Consider the following 25835-nt stretch of genomic DNA (forward strand, 5'->3'; position numbering starts at 1 on the left):
GCCTAGCATAGGAAGCAACTGTTGAAGTGTTAGCATTTTGAATTTTGGGATTACCAGAAAGGTGTTTAAAATAGAGAGGTCCAGGATATGACTCCAGGAGCTGTTTTTTTCTGGGTACCAGGAAAAAAGTCTTGAATAAAAACCTTGTCCCCTTTGTTCTGCTGGGACAGGATGAACAGCCCTGATACTTAGAAGAGAGAGAACCTGCTGTTGGGCCTCCGCCCACTGATTTGGGGGTAGGCATGGCCAACTGTTTGGCGTTGGTAGGGTGTGGACGTGGAATCTGTATCCTTGGGAAACTATATTCAAAACCCATTTGTCCTGGGTAATGAGGTCCCAGTTTTTTGCATGCAGGGCGAGTTTTCCTCCTAAGAGGACAAGCAGTTGAGCAGGGCTTGGAAGGGTTAAGGTTAAGTCATTGTGTCATTTTGCCGTAGGGGGTGGCTTACTACTCCCTGCTTTGGAAGTGGGAGACCCCCACTGCTTAGGCCTGTACATAGCCTGAGACTGTAACCTAGGTGGTCTGCTGTTCCTGGGTTTGGACTGAGAAGGACTGGAAAGGACCAATTCTTTGAAGGCCAATGCCTACTAAATCTGGGAGGCTGTACTTGTAGGAAATCTTTAACAGTTTGCATTGATTTAGCTTCTTCTCCCATCTTTTTGAGGACGACTTCTGCTTTGTTGACAAACAGGCAGTCATGATTTAAGGGAACATCCAGTAATTTAGCTTTAATGTGATCTGGCAAGTTTTAGTCCTTAAGCCAAGCATGCCTTCTAAGTACAGACCCAGTGACAGCAGCCCTTTAAGATGCTTCTAAAGAGTCAAAACCACATTGCAAAGTATGTTTACCAACTTGTTCTGCAAAATGCATTAAATCCTGTAATTATTTGTGTTCAGCACAGTCAGGAATCAACATAATTTTCTGTTTACGTAGTCCCATAATATGCTGCTGGTACTTTAACATATGAAACTGGCAATTTAAAGCCCTAATGGCCAAAGTAGCAAAAGTGTATACCTTCTTACCCCATCTGTCCAAGGCTCTAGAATCTCTATCAGAAGGGGTAGGAATTTTGGCAGCAGTAGCCTTAATGCCTTTTGGTCCTTGGGAAATGGTCTCTGGATCCGCAGTAGGATTCTTGAAGAGGAACTTGTGAGAGTCATGTTACTCTGTAATACCTGTCAGGTTTTCTGGGTGCTGGAGGTAAAGTTCATAAGTTCATACTAGGTTATCTGCACTAGGGCATTTATACGCCTAGCCAGAGTGTGTGTGGCTTTCGCCACCCCTTGGGATGAGAATACTATGCCCATTTAGGGTTTAGTTTACTGTGCCTCTGTCTAGTAGTGACACAGAGATGACCCCCTGGGGTAAACCTACGATCTCCCATCCACTCGTCAAGATTTCTCTTGAAGAGAGTTAGTGAGGGGCTCTGCCTAACATGGACTGGGATTCTGTTCCAGAGTGTAGGGAGCCTCTGGGTTATGAATCTGTCCCTCCAGCACGTCCTATTAATTTCTGTGTTGAGGTTCAAATCTCTTGCTCTCGTGGCTCTGATGGATTTGGATTTTCTGAGGTGGAGCATATCCATTAATTCTGGATTGGACATGGCCTTGTACGTCAGGCATAGATCACCTCTGAGTAGGCGGTATGCGACTGAATAGAGCCTGAGTTTCTTCAGCCGGGCAGCATATGACATATGTTTGAGACCCTTTATCCACTTGGTGAGGAACTTTTGGGGTCTTTCTAACTGCTGCAGGTGTCGGGTAAGATGCATCCCAAATGGGGTATTGTACTCAATCATGGGCCTGATAAGAGAAGAGTACAGGGGCACAATGACCTCTCTTGATCTAGATGTGAATCCCTTCATGATAAGGTGGGCAATATAGAAGGTCTTCCTAACCACCTTGGCAATGTGGGTGTCAAATGAGAAGTTACCGTCGACTTGGGTCCCTGGGTCCTTGATTACCTATCCGTACTTAATGGATTACCACCTATGTGGTAATTTGTGGGTACCTTGTTTTTCCCAAAGGGTATGACTATACATTTTTTGGCATTTAGTTTAAGGCCATGGCTCTGGCACCAATTATCCGTTTCTATGAGGCCTTTCTGAAGGATGCTTGTGTCCACTGGAGTATCAATTATGGCGCCCAGTTTGCAGTCATATGCGAACTTTGTCAGCCACAATCGTATGTTTGCTTGCACCTCGTAAAAATAAATGCCGAACAAGAGGGGTCCCAGGACTGAGCCCTGTGGGACACCGCTTGTGACTGGCTTAGAGTCTGACATGGCTCCAGCAATTCTGACCATGTGGGTTCAGTCCTTGAGCCAGTTTGCAACCCATCTTGTGACATATGGGTTTACATTTAAGCTGGTGAGTTTGTCAATGATGCTCGAGTGGGGTATTTTGTTGAAGGCTTTTACAAGGTCAAGGTAGGCTGTGTGAACTGCCTTACCCTCATCAATGGCCTTACAGACTGTTTCCAAAAAGTTGACTAGGTTTAAAAGGCAGGATCTGCCTTTGACAAAGCCAAATTGGGTAGGATCCACTGTTTGTAGGTCCCCAATGTCTTTGTTTATGAGTTCCTCCTTTCCATAGCTTTGCAGACCAGGCTTGTCAAGCTTATGGGGTGGTAATTTCCAGGGTCCGTAGAAGCACCTCCTTTGTGGAGTGGGACCACTGTTGCTGTACGCCACTCTTTGGGTACGTATCCTGTAGTAAGGCTAAGATTAAACAGCAGCTTTATGTGCGGGTTTAGTTCCTCTTGGAGTTCATGTAGCATGCAGCCCGGGACACCGTCCGGTCCCATTGATGCTGTGTTTTTAGCTTTGGAGAGGGCAGCTCTCACCTGGGCATCTGAGATGTTAGGGAGGCTACACTCTGCTGGGATAGATATTTCTCCATTTGGGGGGGGAGGGGGCGGAGAAATTTGCACTGAACCTGTCTGCCAGAATGTTGGCAATATCTGTGGGTTCAGTGTATTTTGTGTCATTTTGGACTAACTCTGAGCATATCTGGGAGTTTCCACCCAGGTTTCTAACATAGCTAAAAAAGGTCTTGTGATTGTCTTTTGTCTCTTTTGAGATTTTTCTCTCAAAGTTGGCCTTGGATGATTTTATGAGTGATCGAAGTTTTTTGCTAGTACTGATCAGAGATGCCTTCCCTTTTGGGGATTTTGCTCTGTCATGTAGTAGCTTCCTCCTCCTGTTGTAAAGTTTGTTAATGGCTGGGGTCCACCAGACAGGAAGCTGCCTTAGTGGGAATGGGTCTTGGTTTTATTAGGGATTGCATGATCCATGCATTCTTGAAGGTGTCCATAGAAGACATTTATACAGGATTCAGCGGTGTGGGTTGTGGTTTCCACTGGCCCAGGGGCCTTGAAAGATACCACTTCAGTCTTAAGAAGTGTGAAGTCGGCTTTTGAGAAATTCTTCACTGTGGTCTTCTGTGCAAGGGGTGGGGGTGGGATGTAGATTTCCAGTGAGATTAATTTATGGTCTGATCTCACCAATGAGGGGTATACTTCCGGTGTGGAGCATTTTGTCCCCATGTCTGTGATGATCAGGTCTAGTATATTATCTCCTCTTGTGGGAGTGGTGACTAGTTGATGAATTCTAGGAACCTTTGGGCTAGGGTGTTGGGGCTTGAGTAATGTTCCCAGTCTATGTTTGGGTAGTTGAAGTCCCACAATATGATGGTATTTGGAGAGACATTCATACTCTCCAGTGTCTTCAGGAAGGTTGAGTGGGGTTCCTGAGTTTGACAGGGTGGTCTGTAGCATGCTACAAACTGTAGGGCAGTTTTGCCTATGGTTAGTTGCACCTGGATGGTCTCCGATGCTTCGTGCATTGCCACTAACCTGAAGGTGTGGGTATCTTTGATGAATATGGATACTCCCCCTCCTTTTGTGGTTCGGTCCAAGTTTTGGGGCCAGAAAGCATGATATGAGGTATAACCTGGTAGTGCTGGGGTGCTCTCAGGAGCCTTGAACCAGGTTTCAGTCACTGCACAGACATCGATGCTGTCCATACTGAGGAGGGCTTCGAGAGCGTGCATCTTGAGGTTTAGACTTCTGGCATTGAGCAGCATTACCCTTAGTTTTTTTTCACTTGTGTTTTCTAGGGAGGTGGGTTTGTCTTTTGAGCCTTGCCTAAAAAAGGCACTATGGGGGTGGCAAGAGCCTTGGCCAATATCCGGAAGCCCAGGGGTGACAGGTGCAAGCCGTCCCTTGCGAAGCAGCGTGGCTTGTCAAGCATGTCATCCCAAGCGGACAGATATTGGATCCCCTTAGAATGACACCAGTAATTAAGCCAATTGTTAAAGCTGATCATTTTGACTCTGTACTGTGGCATCATTCTTTGTGAGGGTAAGATGCTGCTCAGGGTCAGGGTCATACCGGCCTGGGCTACATAATCAGAGAGCTCCTCTATGTCTCTTTTCATGTAGTCCAGGGAGGTACGTCTCAGGTCATTCACACCGGCATGGACAATGACCGAGTCATATTTGTACTTGCTTTGGAGTGACCTGAGTGCTTGTGTTATGTGGCGGATTCTAGCGCCCGACAGGCAGCTTACTGTAACCCTCTCCTTGTTCAGTCTGGTGAGCGGGACGTCAGTGTGTCTGACTATGGAGTCACCTAGTACAAGTGTATCTGGCATGTTGTTTAGCCTTAAGGGCTGTGACTGTTTAGCACACTTTGTGAACTATGTCTTGCATGTGCTATGTCTTGAGGTAGCGGTCACTTGGGTGTCTGCTTTGGAGGCCTCTGCTGTTTTGGTAGATGTTTAATTAGAGCCTCCGAGTATGTTTTTGTGTGTTTATGTGTTTGGTTTGCAGTTGTGATAGGTCTATGTGAGACTGGGATTGTGGTGTGCGTGGTTACCTTCTCCTCCTGACTGGTGTTGCCAGTACTGAGTTGAGACAGCTCAGCCTCCAGTTTGGCTATATAGTTGCATCTCCCACATATATTTGTATTTATTGGGAGGAGGAGAGCGTTGTCTGTGTACATGAGGCAGTTGTAACATTGCCTCAAGATTCCCAGATTCACCAGCTGAACAGAAGAGGACGCTAGCAACTGACCCTTCGACATGCTAGAATAGTGTATAGGATTGCTGTGTAACTGAGTCAGAAAGGACCTAGAGGGAAATTGGTAGATTTAGGTGAATTAATTACTTCCTTTTTGTTTAAGAGTGCTTTATCTGTATAAAAATGCTTTAGGAGCAAGTGCTGGGCTTTTCAGATAGAGAATAGACTGTTTAGATTGCAAGTACAGCAGTTGTAAGGGAAAAATTGAAGAGCAGACTTTGCGGAGCCAGAAATACTTTAAACGTGATTAAATGGCACTGCCCGATGCTGCTCTATGAGCAACTTCGCGCAAATTTGTGCAAAAGCGCGCTAAAGCGGGCTTTATAGCAGGAGGTTGAAAAGAGCTAGGAAATGGCCCAAAAACGGCCAATAAACTACAAGTTGCTGGGCTGGAACCACTCCTTTAGAGACAAATAGGCTGCTCAGTGCTCCCCACTCCCACTGGTGAACAACGAAGCTTCCTCCTATCCAAATAAGGATATGGACAACACAGGAACTATGACACAGCCCAGAAATCAGCAAAATCTGAAGACTGGACTATTCAAGTTCAGTAAAGGTGGGAAAACAAGGATATTTTTTTTTTTTTTTGTTTCAAACAGACAAAAAGATACAGTAACAAACAGTAAATGCTTTAAATCGGCTAGGCACTTGAGTGTGTTAGCCTAACAGTTAAATTAAGCAGAAAACAAACTTTTTAAAGTGCAAATAGTTCAGAAGCAAACACAAATACAGGAGATCAACTTGCAGAGCTAGTTTAGTAATATAAAAATGGTTTTAGGCGAAATACAGTCAAAATACAGCAGTCAAAAAAAGAAAGCCAGAAAAATACTTATAAATCAAAGGAAAGTCACTCTTTCACTCTCTGCTGCTTGTAGAACTCTGCAGGACACCATGAGGAGCTGAGCTGAGTCGTATAGAATCGCAAAAGCACGCTAAAGCGGGCTTTATAGCAGGGGGTTGAAAAGAGCAAGGAAATGGCCCAAAACGGCCAATAAACTAAAAGTTGCTGGGCTGGAACCACTCCTTTAGGGACAAATTGGCTGCTCAGTGCTCCCCACTCCCACTGGTGAACAAAGAAGCTTCCTCCTATCCAAATAAAGGATATGGACAACACAGGAACTATGACACAGCCCAGAGATCAGCAAAATCTGAAGACTGGACTATTCTAGTTCAGTAAAGGCGGGAAAACAAGTATTTTTTTGTTTTTTTTGTTTCAAACAGACAAAAAGATACAGTAACAAACAGGAAATGCTTTTAAATCGGCTAGCGCACTTGAGTGTGTTAGCCTAACAGTTAAATTAAGCAGAAAAACTGAGATGCTGGACAAAGGAAAGGCTAGATTTCAAAAAAAAGCATCATCTACAATGTCCACAACAGGAGGGATAGCTAAAGGCCTGTGTTGAAGAAGGAGTAAGAATTCCCTAAGCCTCTTTTTGGAGTCAGAATAATCCTGGCTTTCCCAGCAGAAATGCTCCCTAAGAGTGTGCAAGGTTTCACCAAAAGAAAAATCTTCTGGAGGGGAAGCAGTGGGAATGGAATCTTCTGCATCAGAATCATCATAGGTAGATAAGGGCAAATCCCGGTAATCAGAAGAAACAGAAATATCAGATTCCTGATCAGAAGAATCAGAAGGAAAATCAGTTCTAAGTCTCTTAGAGGGGGAAGGCTGGCTTCCCCTAATTAAGGTAATAAGGTCTTCAGACATTCTAAACATTTGGTGTTTAGGCATATGGGCCTGAGCACGCAGTTTGGACGTCGGTATTCTAGGCGTGGAGCGAGTTTTAGGCCTGGATGAAGAAGATGACGTCTGTTTAAAATGCAAGTCTGTAGGCCTGAATACACCCTCAGAAGCCAGTGCCTGAACAGCAGCTCCGGACCCAACCAAAGTAGAGACATCCACAGGTTCCATGGTCGAAGAAGCATCTCGTGGCATTCCGGACTCCGAATGGGTCTCAGTAGAGGCCTGTGAATCTGAAGTTGCGGGTATCAGGGGCTGCGAAAGTGCCTCATTGAGTACCGACGGACTGGCGGCTAGCTTAACGGAAGCATCATCGGCAGCTTTGGACCTATGCGGTCTGTTTTTATCCTTACTTTTTTTAGAAGATCGGTAGTTGGATGGCTTAACAAAGCCATTTCAGAGTACTGATACTGAGTACCAAAATAATTTGCTGCAAAGATAGCCCGACAATGAATAGTTTGGGGGTTGAACAAGGCACAAAACTGACAGCAAGGGACGTCGTGGTCTGGGCTTAAGCAAGGAATGCAGTACGAATGAAAATCTTTATGAGGTATTTGCTTTCCACAGGTAAGACAATTGTTAACTTTTACTGACATCGGTTAGATCAAGAAAAAGGATCCTCAATGGGGTACTTAGCTGTTTTGAAGACTTCGGTTCTGAAATTCGAAAACGAAAATTTCAGGAGTCGGCCGACTGGCACTTGCGAACTGCTTCTGCTTCGGGCACCACACAGCAAGAAAGACTGATGTAATGGCATCGGCTGCATGTTTTATACCCCTGACAACCTAATGTCATGGAAGAAGAGACAGCACCCAATGCAGACTCTGGTATTCAGGCCGGCTGAGGGCTACCTGCAGGCAGATAACCCAGATGTGATGACTGCAACAATGAAACACAGAGAACATCAACAGCTACCAAGGTTGTGGGAAGGGAGAACCAAGAGACATCCATAGGGTCTATTGATAAAGATTTGTGGAAAGTAATTTCTAATTGCAATGGCAAAGAACGTACAGTTGTGTACACTTACCATAAATGTAGATGTTCGAGGGTATTCACTGTTGCAGTTATTACATTTGGGTTATCCTGCTGGCAGATTGCCCTCAGTCGGCCTGAATTCCAAAGTCTTGGGTCCTGCGTCGGTTGCTGTCACCTCTTCCCTGACGTCAGGGGTATAAAAGATGGAGCCAATGCCATTTTATTCAGTTTTTCTTGTCCCAGATGTCAGATGCCCCCAAAAGGGTAAGCTAAAATTATGTAAATAAAAATTACATGCACCAAAATAAGCTTTACCTTCATCTATAAGCAAATACACCACCCAGGTTGTACAGATTAGAGAAGTAAAGATAAGTTCCAGCAAAAATAAGGGGGGTGGCGGGGGGGGGTAACCTGGACTGCAACAGTGAATACGCTCGAACATCTACATTTATGGTAAGTGTACACAACTGTACTATGTTCTTCGTGTTTCACTGTTGCAGTCATTACATTTGGGTTGAGTCCCAAAGCTATGGTTGGGGGGCTGGAGCTAAACAGCACTAGCAGTGGCTATGAGGCCTTGCAGAACTGCAGTTGCAAAGCCTGCCCTGGATTTAGAGTAAAGAGGCAGATTGTAATGACTTGTAAAGGTATGCACTGAACTCCAAGTAGCAGCCTCTAAAATGTCTTTGGTTGGTACTCCCCTGAGAAAGGCTGCAGAAGTGGCTGCAGCTCTGGTTGAATGTTGCCTAATGCCCTTAGGCACTGGTTTGCCATGCTGTGAGTAGCAGAATCGAATGCAGTGACCTATCCATTTTGAAATAGTCTGCTTGGAGATAGCCTTTCCTTGTGATGCTGTGGCATATGCCACTAGTAATTGTTCTGTCTTTCTGAAAACTTTAGTTTTGTCCAAGTAGAATCTAGTTGTCTGTGTACGTCCAAAGAATGCAGAATTTTCTCCCTCTTGTTCTGCGGATTTGGATAAAAAGTTGGCAAATGATTGTTTGGTTAAGAGCTACACTGGATACCACTTTAGGCATAAATGTAGGACTTTAGGCATAAATGTAGGGTTTGTTCTCAGAGAGACCCTGTCTGGATAAAAAATGATAAAGGGTTCCACAGCCATGAGAGCCTGTAGCTCTGAAACTCATCTTGCAGAAGTTATTTCCAGGAGCAGAGCTGTTTTCCAAGATAATAACTTTATATCCGCAGTAGCAGCTGGCTCAAAAGGAGGTAAGGTGAGTTTTTCCAAGACATAATTGAGGTCCCATGCAGGTATTGGCGTTCTCCTAGGAGGCCTTAAGTTTTTGGCTCCTCTGAGGTACTGTCTTAATAAAGGATGAGAAAAGAGTGGTGGCTCTGTATTGTAATGAGCTGAAATGGCAGAAGCATGGATTTTAATTGATGAAAAAGATAGGCCTTTGTCCAGCATCTCAGTTAAGTATTGTAAAATCTGAGGAATATTTGGAACAGCTGTATCTGTTCCTTGAGCTTGGTTCCAAGCACAAAACCTTTTCTATTTCCCAGCATAGGAGTTTCTAGTACTAGGCCTTCTGGCGTCTAAAATGACATCCATCACAGCTTTACTAAGAGGTGTGATTTGTATGGCTACATTATCCGCCATGCTGCCAGGTTTAGGGTCCTAGTTGGCTGTGCAGAATCTGATTGTTTTGCTGGGACAGTAGATGAGGTATTTGAAGTAAGGTCCAGGCTGGGCATTGGGACAAGTTCCTTAAGATCGGATACCAGTACTGGCGTGGCCAGTCTGGGGCAATCAGAATCATTTGTGGTTTCTCCTGCCTGACCAGTGGAGGAAAGGCATATACTGATAGGTTTGTCCAGTTGAAAGATAAGGTGTCCACTTTCCAAGCTTGTCTGTGATAAGTCCTTGGGCAGAATCTTTTTAGTTGATTGTTTTGAGGGGAGGCAAATAGATCTATGTCCGGGCGCCCCCATTTCTTTATCATGCTGAAGACTTGTGGATCCAGGTGCCACTCCTGGGGATCCATGAGGTTTCTGCTTAGTTCGTCTGCCAGAGTATTGCCCTTTCCTGGCAGGAATTTGCCTGCAGATGAACTTGGTAAGTCAGTGCTGTGGTCCCATAAATCCATGGCTTGTCTGCACAGGGGATAAGAATGAGTGCCCACCTGCTTGTTTATGTACCACATGACTGTAGTGTTGTCTGTTTTTATCAGTAGTTGCCCCAGATGAAGTAGGTCCTTGAAGGCTGTCAGGGCATTTTGAACAGCTAGCATCTCTTTTTGATTGATATGTAGATGTTTTTGGTTTGAGGACCAGGTGCCCTGAATGCCTCTTCCTGCCATGTGTACTCCCCAGGCATAATCTGAAGCATCCGTCGTTAGGCTCTGCCTGGCTGGGGGTAGTGAGAATGGCTGTCCCTTGTTTTGGTGATAAGCCTTTGTCCACCATCAAAATTCCTGTTGTAGGCAGGGAATTAGAGTAATCATTGTTTCCAGACTGTTGCAATGTTGTGTCCAGACACTTTTTAGGTACCATTGAATTTTCCTCATATGTAGTCTTGCATATGGAATTAGTAAGATGCAGGATACTATGAAGCCCAAAGCCTGCAGAATTTTTTTTGCAGATAACTGGGCCTTTGTTGCCATTTCCTTGAAATAGGTAGTCAGTTGTCTTTGTTTGTCTGGAGTGAGATAAGCCATCTGGGCAGTTGTATTTAAGCTTGCACCCAGGAATATTATCTCTTGAGAGGGTACTAGTTTTGATTTCTTTTTGTTGACTGTGTACCCTAGGCATGTTAAAAGTCTTATCGCAAACGTCAGATGCTGTAGTAGAATGTCCTTGTTCTCTGCTTGTATGAGGCAGTCGTCCAAGTAGGGATATATTTGTATTCCTCTTTGTCTGCAGTAAGCAATTACTGGTGCCAGGCACTTTGTGAAGACCCTGGGCGCAGTAGATAAGCCAAAGGGCAGTGCAGAGAATTGGTAATGCTTTGAGCCAGCCTTGAATCTGAGGTATTGTCTGCATGATTTTCTGATTGGGACATGCAGGTATGCCTCTTTTAGGTCTAAAGTAACGAGCCAAGCTTTGCTGCCCAGCATGGGCAGAAGCTGTTGTAAGGTCAACATCTTGAATTCTGGTATATCCAGGAAAGTGTTTAGAATAGATAGGTCCAGTATTGGTCTCCATGCTTTGTCTTTTCTGGGTACCAAGAACAGTCGATTAAAATCCTTGCCCCTGCTCTTGCTGTGGCACTTGTTGAATAGCCCTCATGTCCATGAGAGCTGTGACTTGTTTTTGAGCCTCTGCCCATTAATTTTTTGGCAGGTCTGGCCAACCGTTTGCCCTTGGCAGGGTATGGAAATGAAACTTGCAGCCTTGTGATGACACTACGTCTAGAACCCATTTGTCCTGGGTTATAATGTGCCAATTTTGAGAAAAAAGTGCTAGTTTTCCCCCTAATGGTGCTGCCAGAAGATAAGTGCTTGGTGCAGGCAGGGGGAAGTCATTGGGACTGTTTCCTGTATGATTGTGATTTGTCTTCTCCACCTTTGGAGGTAGAAGCACTCCACTGCTTAGGCCTGTAAGATCCTTGCGGCTGTGATATGCCTCTAGGGCATCTGGATCTGCCCCTTTGAGGTCTGTCTGAGACTGGAAAGGACCAGTTCTTTGTAGGCCAGTGTCTGCTAAATCTAGGTGGCTGTACCTGTAAAAAATCCTTGACCTTTTGCATAGATTTAGCTTTGTCCTCCATTTTCTTTAACACCAAACAAGGTATCATGTTGCAAAGGAGCATCTAATAATTTTGCTTTAACATGGTCAGGCAGAGTTTGTTCCTTTAACCAAGCATGCCTCCGAATGACAGAACCCGTAACAGCGGCTGTGCAGGAGGCCTCCAGAGAATCACATCCACATTGCAAAGTATGCTTTCCAACTTGTTCAGCTGCATGCAATAAATCCTGCATTTCTTTGTTTTCTGCACAATCAGAATTTGCCATAATTTTCTGTTTAAGCAGTGTCATGATATATTGCTGATATTTGAGCATATGAAACTGGCAATTTAAGGCCCTTATAGCCAAAGTAGCAGATGTGTAAATCTTTTTTCCCCATCTATCCAGTGCGCTAGAATCCCTGTCAGAGGGGGTAGGGTTTTTGCAGTAGAAGCCTTGACCCCTTTGGGACCCTGAGAAATAGTTTTTGGGTCTGCAGTAGGGTTTTTGAAAAAGGAATTTATGGGAGTCAGGGACCCTGTAGTATCTGTCTGGCTTAACAGGAGCTGGAGGTAAAGAGTCAGGGATCAGACTAGACTCAGAGAACACATCATCTACAATGTCCAACACAGGTGGAATAGCTAGAGGCCTGTGTTGAGGTAGTAAAAGGAAGTCTTTGAGCCTTTTCTTAGATTCTGAAAAATCTTGTCTTTCCCAGTGGAAGTGCTCCCCCATAGTATGCAAGGTTTCCCCAAAAGAGTAGTCCTCAGGAGGAGAAGCTGAAGGAATTGATTCTTCAGCATCAGAATCCTCATGGGGTGAAGAGAATATTCCTGATCAGAAGAGGAATCAGAAGAAATGGAAACCTGATCTGAAGATTCATAGTCTGTCTCTTGCCTAGGCCTCTTATCAGGAAGGGGATGGGAACCCCTGATCAAGGTAATCAAGTCTTCGGCCATTTTGAGCATCTGTTTTTTGGGCATGCAGGCCTGTCCTTGTGGCTGGTGAACTTGTTTCTTTGCCTTTAAAGGTGTTGTAGTCTTTGAAGTCGGTTTTATATATAATTGTTTAGGTCTGAATACACCCTCAGAAGCAGATGCCTGCTCAGCGGCTCCGGACCCATCTGAGGGAATAATCTCTGAGGTTCCAATACCTTGAGTTTCCAGTGGCCTGTCTGACTCCACCTGGGAGTTGGTAGCGGCTTGCGACTCTAAAGTAGCGGGCATCAGGGGCTGCGAAAGCTCCTCACCGAGAACCGGCGACTTGCTTAGGAGAAGCTTTGTCGGTTTTGGACCTCGGTTGCCTGTCTTTTTCTTTGCGTTTTTTGTGAACTCCGGTAGTCGGATGGCTATCCAACGACATTGTATAATTTAATCTCTGCCCAAAATAGCTTAATGCAAAATCGTACCGATGCTTAATAGTGCGTTGGTTAAATCTAGCACAAAACCGATAACTAGCAACGTCGTGGTCAGGGCCTAGGCAAGGAATACAGTAAGAATGAATGTCCTTATGAGGTATTTGCTTCCCACAAGAAATACAATTATTATTTAATGAAGACTTCAGATCTGAAATTCGAACACGAAAATCTCAGGAGTCGGCCGACCGGTACGTGCGAACTGCTTCAGCTTCGGGCACCGCGCGGCAAGAAAGACTGAATAAAATGGCGTCGGCTGCATCTTTTATACCCCTGACGACCTGACGTCAGGGAAGAGGTGACAGCAACCGACGCAGAACCCAAGACTTTGGAATTCAGGCCAACTGAGGGCAACCTGCCAGCAGGATAACCCAAATGTAATGACTGCAACAGTGAAACACGAAGAACATCAAGATGTTAAGAGAAACTCTAACAGCTTCTGGAAGATGACTCCGCAGAAGGCAAAAAACTATCAGGTTGCAAGGCAAAGGAAAATATAGAGGGTAATCAGACTCCATTCAAGAAGGATGCCAGCAACAATCTGTTTACCAGTCTGTGGAACATTAAAGGCAGATAGAAGAAATACTTCCACTACCTTCTGAATAAAGAAAACTCCACAGAAACTGTACTTCCCCATGCACATTCTACAATGAAAGAGAAGAACTCACCCACAGAGAAGTTATAACAGCACTACGGAAAATAATCAGGAAAAGTAGCAGGCTCAGATGAAGTTACTGCAGATATGATCAAGATGTTTGGTGAGTTCGGACAATAAGGTCTCCTGAAGGCACTCATCACAGTATAGAAAGAATGGAGTATCCCAGATGACCGAGGAATAAGCATTCTAGTGCCAATGATTAAGAACAAAAGTGACACTCATAAGTGGCCCAGAAGTGCAGAGGGATAAAGCCCTTATAGTGCCCCTGCCAACCCATGTCTGACTAGCACCATGGACAGTGGAAGGCCTGCAGGGATGGATGAGACTGAGCATGTGATATTGGGTTGCTAGGCCTTCAGGGGAGGGAGGCAACATAAGCTTGCTGCAATAAGCAGTGTAGGAGCCTAGCAAGCACTGTGCTTTGTAAGTAGCGAGCCACTTAATCAGGAGGTTTTACATGTGTGGAAGCACACATGTACCTTCTGGGAGAAACCTCATACAGTGGCAAGGCTGTTAGGGCACATTCTTCAACAGTGGTACACCTCTACATTGGTATTCATGACTTCCTTATTGGGCCAAGACATGGATCAGGTTGAATGCAGGGGAAGCTAAATAAGATCCACAAACCTGGTGAATAGAGTGGAGTTGCTGGCAGCTGATGGTCTGCTGCTGGAAGAAAAGACGAAATGGGGCATAACTATGGCAATATACAGATATCAAACTCCTATCGCACTGCATGAAAGTGGAGGAGAAAGTGACTGATAAATACACAGAATAGTAGACAATAAAATGGGAGATGAGCGGTTTGGATTCAGATCTGAATGCAGTATAGCTGATCTAGTATTTGAAGTGAGACAGACAGTGGAGAAGTTGGAGATGAGGAAAGAGTCCAACTAGGCATTTCTAGACTTGGAGAAAGAACGTGACACGGCCCCAAGAAAGCTGATGTTTGGCAGACCTGCAAGGGTTTTAAGTTCTAGAAACACTGACAGAATTGGTGCAGGCAATGCATAAGAATCCAGTGGCACAAGTGCAAACAGTGTTCAGACTCATGGAGTGGTTCCCAATGGGAGTGCATCAGCATTCGGCTTTGAGCCCACTGCTGCTCATGCTTGTGATGGACTAGATTATCAAAACAGGTGAGGAGGGCAGATCAACAAAGCTGTTGTATGTAAATGACCTGGCACTACAGACAAGCTCTTAAGAACAATAGGGAAGAATGGTAATAAAAGGAGAAAGAGAAGAAGGGGGGATGGAGGGAGGGTAACTAGGACTACAACAGTGAATGCACTCGAACATCTACATTTATGGTAAGTGTACACACCTGTACTATAAGTTCTTCGTGTTTCACTGTTGCAGTCATCACATTTGGGTTGATTCCCAAAGATGAGGAAATGGGTGGAGGCAGTCAAAGAAACTAGGGGCTGGCGAGCATGCCCTGTAAGACTGCAGAGGAAAACCCTGTCCTGGACATGGAGAAGAGAGGCAGGTGGTAATGCTTGCTAAAAGTGTGAACAGATGTCCAGGTGGCAGCCTCCAGGATGTCCCTGGTGGGGACTCCACTGAGGAAAGCTGCAGAGGTGGAGGCTGCTCTGGTGGAGTGTGTCCTGACCCCCTTGGGGGGGGCTTTCCATGCTGTTTGTAGCAAAAATGGATGCAGTGTGCTATCCATTTGGAAATGTTTTGTTTGGAGATGCTTTGCCTTCTACACCTGTAGCAAAGCTAACCAGCAACTGATCAGAGTTTCTGAGGGATTTAGTCCTGTCTAGATAGAATCTGAGATGTCTGTACACATCTGGAGAATGAAGAATCCCTTCCCCCGTTGTTCTGGAGATTAGGAAAAAAGGCAGGGAAATGAATGGATTGGTTGGGAGCCACACTGGACACCACATTGGGCACGAAGGATGGGTTAGTACTGAGGGATACCCTGTTTGCATGGAAGATGAAGGGTTCCACAGCCATGAGTGCTTGCAGCTCAGAGACTCTTCTAGCTGAAGTGTTGGCCAGAAGGAATGCTGTCTTCCAGGAGAGAAATCTTAGCTCTGCAGAGGAAGCTGGTTCGAAAGAAAGGGGGTAGTGTGAGCTTTTCCAATACAATGTTAAGGTCTCAAGCTGATGTTGGTACCTTTCTGGGTGGCTTTAAGTTGCTAAACCCTCTTAGGAACTGTCTGATAAAAGGGTGTGAGAAAACGGGCTGCTCAGTGTGAAAATGAGCAGAAATAGCAGAGGCATGAATTTTTATAGAGGAGAAAGAGAGGCCACTGTGTAGTAGGTCAGCTAAGTATTCCAGGATGACAGGGAGGGAGGGCTGTGCTGCACTGGTTCCCTTAGCCTGGATCCAGGTGCAGAATCTTTTCCATTTACCAGCATAAGACTTTCTGGTGTTAGGGTGTCTGGCCTCACGGATAACATCCAGAATCTGTTTACTGAGGTTGGCAGATTCATTCAGGGTTACGGAATAAGCCAAGCTGCCAAACTGAGTGTCTGCAACTGGGGATGCATGAATTCCCCTTCCCTCTGGGTCAGGAGGCTTGCAATCTGAGGAAGATGTCATGGAGGCAGCAGGGACAGGCTGTGCAGCAAGGGGTACTAGTGTTGCCAGGGCCGGTCTGGAGCTAGAAGAATGGTCATTGGTTTTTCCTCTAGTATTTTGAGCAGTACCCTGGGGATGAGAGGTAGGGGAGGAAAGGCATAGACCGATAGATTGACTCAGGGGAAAGACAGGGCATCCAGTTTCCAAGCCATGCAGTGATGCTCCCTGGTGCAGAATTTGCTGAGCTGATGGTTGGTGTGGGAGGCAAAGAGGTCAACCTTCGGGGTTCCCCATTTCTGAGTTATCAGGGTGAAGGTACTTCTGTTGAGGTGCCACTAGTGTGGGTCCAGAAGATTTCTACTTAACTGGTCTGCCAGAGAGTTGAGAGAGCCTGGTAGGAATTGTATTAACAAATGTAGTTGCATGGCAGAAGCTGTGTGCCAAAGGGTCGTGGCCAGCCTGCAGAGGGTAGGAGTCAGTCCCTCCCTGCTTGTTGATGTACCACATCACAGTGGTGGTGTCTGTTTTGATCAGGAGATCCCCTGGAGACAGAAGGGGCTTGTAAGCTATCAAGGCGTACTGCACAGCCATCAACTTTTTTTGACTGATGTGCAGAGGGATTTGCTGTGGGCTCCACTGGCCCTGTATGCACCTGCCATCCAGGTGTGCACCCCAAGCATAGTCTGATGAGTTTGTGGTTAGGGTCTGGGTGGCGGGGGGTGGGGAGAAAGGCAGCCCCCTTGTTGAGGGAGCATGCTGTTGCCCACCAAAGAAAATCTTTTCTGAGGCAAGGAATTATAGGTAGAAGAGTTTCCAGGTCTTGAGAGTGTTGACAAAAAAGGCTCTTTAGGTACCACTGAAGTTTCCTCATATGCAGTCTGGCATATGGAATGAGTATGCAAGATGCCATGAATCCCAGAACTTGCAGGATCTTTCTTGTAGTTAGCTGGGGCCTGGTGGCTAGTTGAGAGTAGTAGGTTGTCAGGAAAATTTGTTTCTCTGGTATAAGGTATGCCATCTGGGATGCTGTATCCAGACTTGCTCCCAGGAAGATTATCCTTTGGGTAGGCACATGCTTGGCTTTCATTTCATTGATTGTGTACCCTAGAGAGGTTAGGAGGGTTTTTACAAAGGCCCGGTACTTGAGCAGCTTTTCCTGGCTGTCTGCCTGAATAAGGCAGTCATCTAAGTATGGGTAAATCTGAATATTTCTTTGTCTGCAAAAGGCAATAGCCAGAGCCAGACATTTTGTGAAAACTCTGGGAGCAGTAGATAAGCCAAAGGGAAGCACAGAGAACTGAAAGTGTTGAGATCCTGCCCTGAAGCGGAGATATTTCCTGCATGATTCCCTGATAGGAATGTGGAGGTAGGCCTCTTTTAGATGTAAGGTGGCTAGCAAAATGTTCTTGGACAGCATGGGTAGCAGCTGCTGGAGGATGAGCATTTTGAATTTTGGGATCACCAGGAAGGTATTTAGAATGAATAGATCAAGGATGGCGTGTCAGGTGCCGTCTTTTCTGGGTAGCAGAAATAGTCTGGAGTAGAAACCTTGGCCTATCTGTCCTGCAGGGATGTGTTTTACTGCCCTCATAGAGAGCAGTGAAAGTATTTGCTTTTGAGCCTCTGCCCACTGATTTGGTGGTAGGTCTGGGAACCCTTTTGGGGTAGGAAGGGTGTGGAAGGAAAATTTGTATCCCTGAGACACAATGTTCAAAACCCAGTGGTCCTTTTTAATGGTGGCTCATGTGCTTGAGTGAAAGGAGAGTTTTCCTCCTAGGGGTAAGTGAAGGTAGGCAGAGGGAGGGGGGTTTAGGAGGTGAGTCATTGTGAGTGCTTACCATAAGGGGGTGGCTTAGTACTCCCTGGTTTTGAAGTGGAGGTAGTCCACTGCTTAAATCTCTGCATTCCCTGTGGCTGCTGTCTTGCGGGTCTGTTTCCATGGGGCCTAGGTTGGGCCGGTTTACTGAGAGCAGGAAAGAATCAGTGTTTGGTGGGACACTGCCTGCTGAACCTACGGGGCTGGACCTGCAAGAAATCCTGTTTGCATAGATTTTGCTTCTTTTCCATCTTTTTTAAGACCTCTTTACCTTACTGCCAAATAAATTATCTTTGTGCAAGGAGGCATCCAAAAATTTAGATTTGACATGGTCTGGCAGGGGCTGTTCTTTAAACCATGCATGACTTCTAATGACAGATCCAGTGAGTGCTGCCCTGCAAGAAGCTTCTAGGGCATCAAAACCACAGTGCAAGGTATGTTTTGTTACTTGACTTGCAGAATGCGTTAACTCTTGTAAATCTTTTGATTCTGCCCAAGCAGGAAAGGAAGACATTTTTTGTTTAAGTAGTTCAAAGGTATGTTGCTGAAATTTCAGCATATGGAACTGACAATTTAGTGCCCTGATAGCAGGAGTAGCTGAGGTGTATACTTTTTACCCCATCTGTCCAATGCTTAGGAATCCCTGTCTGAGGGGGTGGGATTCTTAGCAGAGGTTGCTTTCATTCCTTTTCACCCTTGAAAAATTACCTCAGGGTCAGCTGTAGGATTTTTAAAAAGATATTTGTGTGAGTCAGGGACTCTGTAGTACCTGTCCGTTTTTTTGGGAGCTGGAGGAAGGGCATCAGGAGTCAAGATGGATTTGAGGAAAACATCCACCACAACATCCAGGACTGGGGGGTGTCCAAGGGTCTGTGTTGTGGAAGATTTAGGAATTCCCTGAGTCTCTTTTTAGACTGAGGGTAGTCCTGACTCTCACATTTGAAATGCTCCCTTAAAGTATCCAGGGTTTCCCCAAAGGAAAAATCCTCTGGGGGGGAGAGGCTGAAGGAATGGAATCCTCTGCATCAGAATCCTCATAAGTGGAGAGGGGTTGCATGTGTTCATATTCAGATGCATCAGATTCATCTGACTCTTGTTCAGACAAAACTACAGGGGACAGTTCTCTTTTCCTTTTGGAGGAGGTAGCGTGGCTTCCCCTGATCAGCATGATAAGGTCTTCCGCCATTTTAAGCATTTGAGACTAAGGCAAGATAGCAGGCACCTGACAGTGGGTCATCGGTTTTTTGGGTGTGGTTCGTACCCTGGGCCTAGGAAACTCGGTAGTTTCTGAAAGAATGGTAGTCACGAAAGAAGACGTCTGTTTGTGTCAAGATTCGGTAGTGTGAAGGACTTCCTTGGAAGCGGGTGCCTGCTCAGTGGCTCCGGACCCATCCAAGGTAGAGACGACCGCAGAATCCTTAGTGAAAGGGCTTTGTGGCATACCAGACTCCAAAAGGGTCTCGGTAGCGGCCCGAGAATCAACAGAAGCAGGCAGCAGGGGCTGTGAAAGCGTCTCACTGAGTACCAGAGAACTGACGACTAGCTTAACAGAAGCGTCGTCGGTAGGTTTGGACCTGTGCGGTCTGTCTCTGTCTTTATCTTTATGTTTTTTGGAAGATCTGCTGTCGGATGGCTTACCAAAGCCATATCAAAATTCGAGGACTGTAAGCGAAAATATCTGGCTACAATAAGGGGCAGACGATGGATAGTTCTGGCGCTGAACAAAGCACAGAAGCAACAACGGGGGACGTTGTGGTCTGGGCCTAAACAAGTGATGCAGTAAGAGTAGAAGTCTCGGTGTAGTACTTGCTTTCCACGGGCGAGACAATTACAAACTTTTTCTGACATCAGTTAGTGCAAGAAAAAAGGATCCCCAATGGGGTACTTAGCTTTAGAAGACTTCAACTTCCATTTGGTAGACGAAAACTCAGGTAGCAGACGACCGGCACTCATGCGAACTGCTTCTGCTTTGGGCTCCACAACAAGAAAGACTGATATAATGGCATCAGCTGCCTTACTTTATAGTACTGACGACCTGACATTAGTCCTCAAGCGTCAGCAAAAGACGCAGAAGTACTAAGTCTCTGGTATTCGGGCCAGCCGAGGGCTACCCTGGCAGGGATAACACAAATGTGATGACTGCAACAGTGAAACACGAAGAACATCAGAAAGGAACAGTAAGCCACAGATCTTAATATTTCCAGTTACATACTTTTGACATCAGGGACATGACACCAGTGATGGTGCTTTCAAGGAGTGATAAGAATCCAATGTCAGAAACAAGTTAACAGTGTGGACAAGACTCATGACATGCATCAGCTGCAAAAATAACACTCTTGAAGCCTTGACGGTACGACATTATGGAGAGTAACACACATACACTTTCTTTAAACATACAGCTTACACAGCTCCACAGTCATTAGCTGCATCTGTGCCTCACAAAAAAATTAAGTACCCACCCCAACATACAAGACCAGTCTACTGTGTTTTTATGTTTACTGATATTTATTTTGCTTGCAAATGTCTCACCTCTTGACTACTTTTCTGGCCTGCCTTCATGTAGAATATAAAAACAGTATCAAAAGGACGACAAGGAAGCAAATCCAGGTATGCAATGTCTTCAAAAAATCCTGGAAGACTGCTGTCAAGTGCAATCAGATGGGGAGGCAAACGACTGTTACTTGGTTCCTGAGTACAAAAAAACAAAAAAAACACTTTTTCGGTATTTTTGAATCTTACTTTACAGCCAAAATGATCACACAACATGTACAAATGTGACTCTCTGTGAGGAAGAAGTACACAACAAATTGTACCCAGTAAATAATAAAGATGTGCTCCCATTTTGATGTGGTATGTCATGCATCCAGCAAACAAACACATGGTTACAAACACAATCACTCTCAGTTCATTCTTTTGGCATAAAAAAGCTCTCAACTTCAGAAAAAATAAAGGATGTCATTGTTTACATCTTCAGGAGCAGCGGGGTCTAACAGCATCTTGGTTGCAACCAAACCTGTCAGTTAACCTACATTTCAGAGACAGGCAATCAAACATGTTCTCTATACATACGTTATAAAATATTGCTAAGTAAACTAAAGCCCTTTAACCTTTTCTTCCTGACAGTTTGCCTTTATTAGGCAATTAAAATGATCAACAACAGTTTTGAAACTAATAATCATGCATGCAACAACCACAAAATCTAATGCAGTCCTGTGCTCCATGTGAATATTTTCATCATTTTTTGAAGATGCACCTACCCATACTAGCTTACTGTTTCTCAAAGTAAAATTAGGTTACCTCTAATCATATCTAAAGCGGAAAGATTTCTGACAAAATATGAAAGTGTTCCATATACCATCCTTTAGGTAAATTTAGCTAATAGGTGTTTAAGCCAACTTCACCATAACCATCTGAGTAATGGCTTCACTGTCACATTTCTCTGCACACCATAAACAAGGTACACAACTTACTGAGAATAGATAGGTGAATGAACAGCATTATACCATTTTTCCTATGGGATGTTTGCCAAATGCATGTTGACCATCATGCCTCCCCCACCAAATGGACATGGAACATTTTTTCCCTTTACCTTGAAATTTCACCCAGGGTCATGGCAAGATCTGTCTGGAGGGAGTTGTAATCCAAGCAGCCATGATGGTGCTTTTGCTCTTACTGGCAAACTGGCAAGTAAGGTATTTTCTGAAATGGCGAAACACAGCCCTTGAGCAGGGCATATGTAAGCTTCCAATTGATTAGGCCTGCAATGCCTTTGCCATACCAGTGCTAAAGGATACCATTAAATAGTGGCTTGGTAAGCCTAATTTCCACCTGCAGGGGATGAATTTGCATTGCCACCCTTCCTCCAAAGTACTGTGACAGTTGATGGGTAGATATGCACTGCCCCCACAAAAGACAGGCCCTCTCATTTTCTGTTACCAGTTTTGTCAGGTATCCACACCTCTAACTGAACTTAGGTTGCCTGAGCTGTAGTCACGCCTTTATCCCTGTATGCCAAAATGGCTGGCATCATATATCAACTTTTTAAAAAATATTTTCACAGAATTTCTCACAAAAATAACAATCAGTCCAACAAACTACAGAAACAAGTACAAAACAATATGTAACAAGGAGAAAAAGCTAACATACAAAGTACAATAAATGTAAAACAACTGTGCATTAGATAACTATATAAAAAAAGTGATCTTTCTTACCAGACTTGAAACGGTCTTTTAAACTTAGCTTTAAGTACTCAGAAATATACTGCATTACCAAAATCATCAATGGATATTAAATGCAAGTTCCAAACAGCTGTAGTATACAGTTGTAAACTGCAGCTAATATGTAGTTACTTAGTTTCCTTCCAGAGATGGTTGAAACTGGAAAATTCCTAATAAATTTTCGACCCAATGAAGATTGTAATCAACAAACTTAATTCTAACAGTTCATCATGTAAATAAATTCCATGCTGCTTTAACCACCTTTATAGTAGCTTTCTTTAGAAAGAATACCCAAAACAGTACTCAAAGCAGCTCAGTCGCATGTTTTCATCCAAGTGTTATGCTTCCAAACAACCTACACAGCAGCATTCCTCTCCTCGAAAGTAATGTTGCAGATTACTATAGTACTTAGTCTTCAAATTACATGCAACCAAAAAGCTCTCTGCACTAAGCATATGTTCATCTCGTCTCATACACAGTAGGATGTGTACTTAGAATTTGTTTACTTAATTAAATCCCATGACAATAAGACACCTCCTTAGCATATAAAGTAAATAAGTGTAAAACTGCTGAACTCTGAACGTTTTATTTTATTTTAATTTTTTAACTGGACTGATCCTGATGGGTCATTTTCAGGTTCAGCCCAGGGAAAACAAGTAACAAAAGTAATTAAAAAAACACAAGACAAAGGAGGCAAGGTGCCCGAAAAGAACCAGAAACCAAGCAAAAATTAACACCAAAACAGGCACCAATGTCAGGAGGTTCGGTAAAAAACGATATCCACTGCAAACACAGAATTAACAGCCTTTTATTCACATAACTATTATCAATGCCCAAAGTTTTGTACCTTAAAATAAAATCAGTTAACTTTTTAACATTCATAGTGTAGGTAATGTCCAATTCAGTCCCTTCTTGCCCATTATAATCCAGTGTTTCCTGTACAGTACCCTTTGTAGTTCAAAAATGAACTATGGGTGTTCAGCCAGTTGGAAATACTGTCCCCATTTCCCCAACCATCAGCCAAGTTGGAATGAGCGTTTTCTGTATTGCAGTCAGCAGCTGCTAATGAACAGTCACCTGCAGCTATAATCCATTTTCTTGTGGATGAAATAGCAGTATTATCTTCCCCACTACAAATAGGCATGCCAGCAGATGGAATACTCGCTCCATTCACCATTGGAACGTCAAGTCTTCCTTCCCTGCGTGATTTCGTAACTGAAATTATGTAGTTTCCTATCCTCGCTCACCTCCTGGTTATAGGGCCGAGACTGTACAAACCCCAGATCTACCTTCCAACATCAGAGAGTTCAAAATAACCCTCAAATCACTGTGCCCACTTTGCGAACAAGCTGCCATCAGCTGCACCAGCTGAGTAAGTTGCCCTTCCACTCGCAGTAATTAAAACACATAATGACACTTTACATGGATAATACAGGGGTAATAAAAATAAATAAATAAAACAGATCTCCAAGCTGGTATGATGGATAACACTGTTTTGTAGTCAGAAATATGAGGTAATGGTGGTATAGACGGAAGAAAACGTATTATCTTATATACAGTATATATACATAAAAAAGAGCTGTAAAGATGATTAGCAAACATGCACGGAACTGATGGGGTAGAAGTCTGAATATGAATATTACATAATGTAGAGTAATTGTCAAGACTGGAGACGACAGAGGGCAAAACAACAGAAAAGTGAGAAGAATGGATAAGAAAGAGGACAATGTGTCATATAATTGTCAGAGACAATGTGCATGAAAGATGGGGGTGAATAGTGAAGGGTGGTGGGATTTACTGATAAATGGATTTTGTGATATTTATTATGGTTATTCTAACTCTTATGAGAATGTAAGAGGCAAAGGATGGAATTTCACAGATTAGGTAACAATGACATTTTTAAAACAAACAGCTGGCTTCTTTAAGCAGGATTTTTTTTAAGAATGATTCAGACTTTTTGGAAAAATGAGGAATCATTTCAAATTGATTGATAAGAATTTCTACATTAGAGGTGCCAACATTGAAAAACTATGGTCTGTCATGTTGAGATTACTTCTAGGTGTAAGCAAGGAGGGCATGGAGTGAGACAGTGATCTTTGCAGCAGGTTTTGCTTTTGAGTAGTCTGCTGGGAAGGTGCAAGAAGGATTCTAAAGACTATCTGCACATGAGGGACACTACTAAGAGTGCATCTTTGTTTTACTAGCAGTCATTTGACTTTTGTTAGGACACTGCAGTGGTGATCTTTATGTGAGGTAAGTGTAACAAATCTACAAATGTTGTCAGGAGTTGTCTGAAGAGACGTTATGTTTTCTGTGAGGTACTTGCTATACTGTGGAGGCTAGATTTAAGATGGACAAGCAAGACTCCCTTGCAAATTGCCATCCTACTCTTAGATGAATGGAACTGGGATACACTTTGGCAAAACACTCTAAATTGGCAATAAGTGCATGTGTGCCTTCTGTGGAAGGTTAGGCACCGGGCTGACAACTCAACACCGTAAAACTCCACTGCCAATCATGAGCGGACAGGTGATCCATTGTGGCGACCCCTAACCGGGAAAAGCCGAAAGAAGAAGTAGTAAATTGCTGGCTTTTTATTTGATTGGGATGATTTGGTATTGGTAATTGAGCACCAGATCCACACAGAGTCCAAGATATTTATAGTGGGATGTGGTTTTGGTTAGTTCCTAGTTTCTATATTGAACACTCCAATTCTAAAAGAACAGAGAGTCTTTGTCTGATGCCAAATACCAAGGATTTAGTTTTTTTTTTGATAATAAGTACAAGTTTGATATAGTCAGCCAGTTAGAGAGTTGAGACAGATCTGTTTCCAGCTTTTTTTTTATGCTTTCCAACCACTAGCAACTTCAGACTCCTTCACTGCTAGCTCCCTATAGTCCCTATCCTCTGCATTTCCTTAATGACAATGAAGGTATCCCACATTGGGAGGGTTTCCTTTCTGAAAGAGTTGACGCAGAAGGGGAGTCCTCCACATGCAAGCTCTAAGGGGGTGCACCTACCAGCACCATGAAGTGGGCTGGGTCAGGCAAGGAGCTGTCCTACTACAAACTGGTGAGGTATTTTCTCTAGCCCTAAGTCCTCACCTCCTCATGTTGATGTAAAGGTCAGGCTGGGTGAGGTACAAGGAGTACTCTGCGCACATACTCTCCCCATGGGCACATAGGGTGGTCACATCTGCTCTGTTCTTTCATCCCTTCCAGTCTGGCATCACCTCCTTGAACTCTGGCCTGCACCAGAAGTCTGTTAAATAGAAGCACAACATGGTCCCTTCCCCCAAGATAGCACATTGATCCTCTCTGCCCAAGCTGCTAATTGAACTTTGGTTGCCTGGGTCATAGCCAAGGCTTCATCCCTCTAGTCCAGCACGCTAGATTGGATTTTTCTTTTGATGAAGTTGAAGGAAGACCTGGACCACAACATTCGTATATATTACTATTGTTGCTTTGTGGGAGGTCTGTAGGCATCTATTTATGAATTTGACTCTGGCCTGCACCAGAAGTCTGTTAAATAGAAGCACAACATGGTCCCTTCCCCCAAGATAGCACATTGATCCTCTCTGCCCAAGCTGCTAATTGAACTTTGGTTGCCTGGGTCATAGCCAAGGCTTCATCCCTCTAGTCCAGCACGCTAGTTTGGATTTTTCTTTTGATGAAGTTGAAGGAAGACCTGGACCACAACATTCGTATATATTACTA

General features: G+C 44.2%; 1 protein-coding gene across 2 annotated transcripts in view; it reads right to left on the reverse strand.

Moving 5' to 3' along the window:
- The window catches only part of RALGAPB (Ral GTPase activating protein non-catalytic subunit beta), a 3411848-nt gene that overhangs the window by 869808 nt on the left and 2516205 nt on the right, over positions 1-25835 (reverse strand). For both annotated transcript variants that reach the window (XM_044090192.1, XM_044090191.1), the window contains exon 23: positions 20432-20590. In XM_044090192.1, coding sequence (XP_043946127.1) covers positions 20432-20590 — 159 coding nt within the window. The remainder of the gene's footprint in view (positions 1-20431; positions 20591-25835) is intronic.

This window comes from Protopterus annectens, chromosome 12.part0 (genome assembly GCF_019279795.1).
Source record: "Protopterus annectens isolate FY-2018-M chromosome 12.part0, PAN1.0, whole genome shotgun sequence".
Classification (NCBI taxonomy): Eukaryota; Metazoa; Chordata; order Ceratodontiformes; family Protopteridae; genus Protopterus; species Protopterus annectens.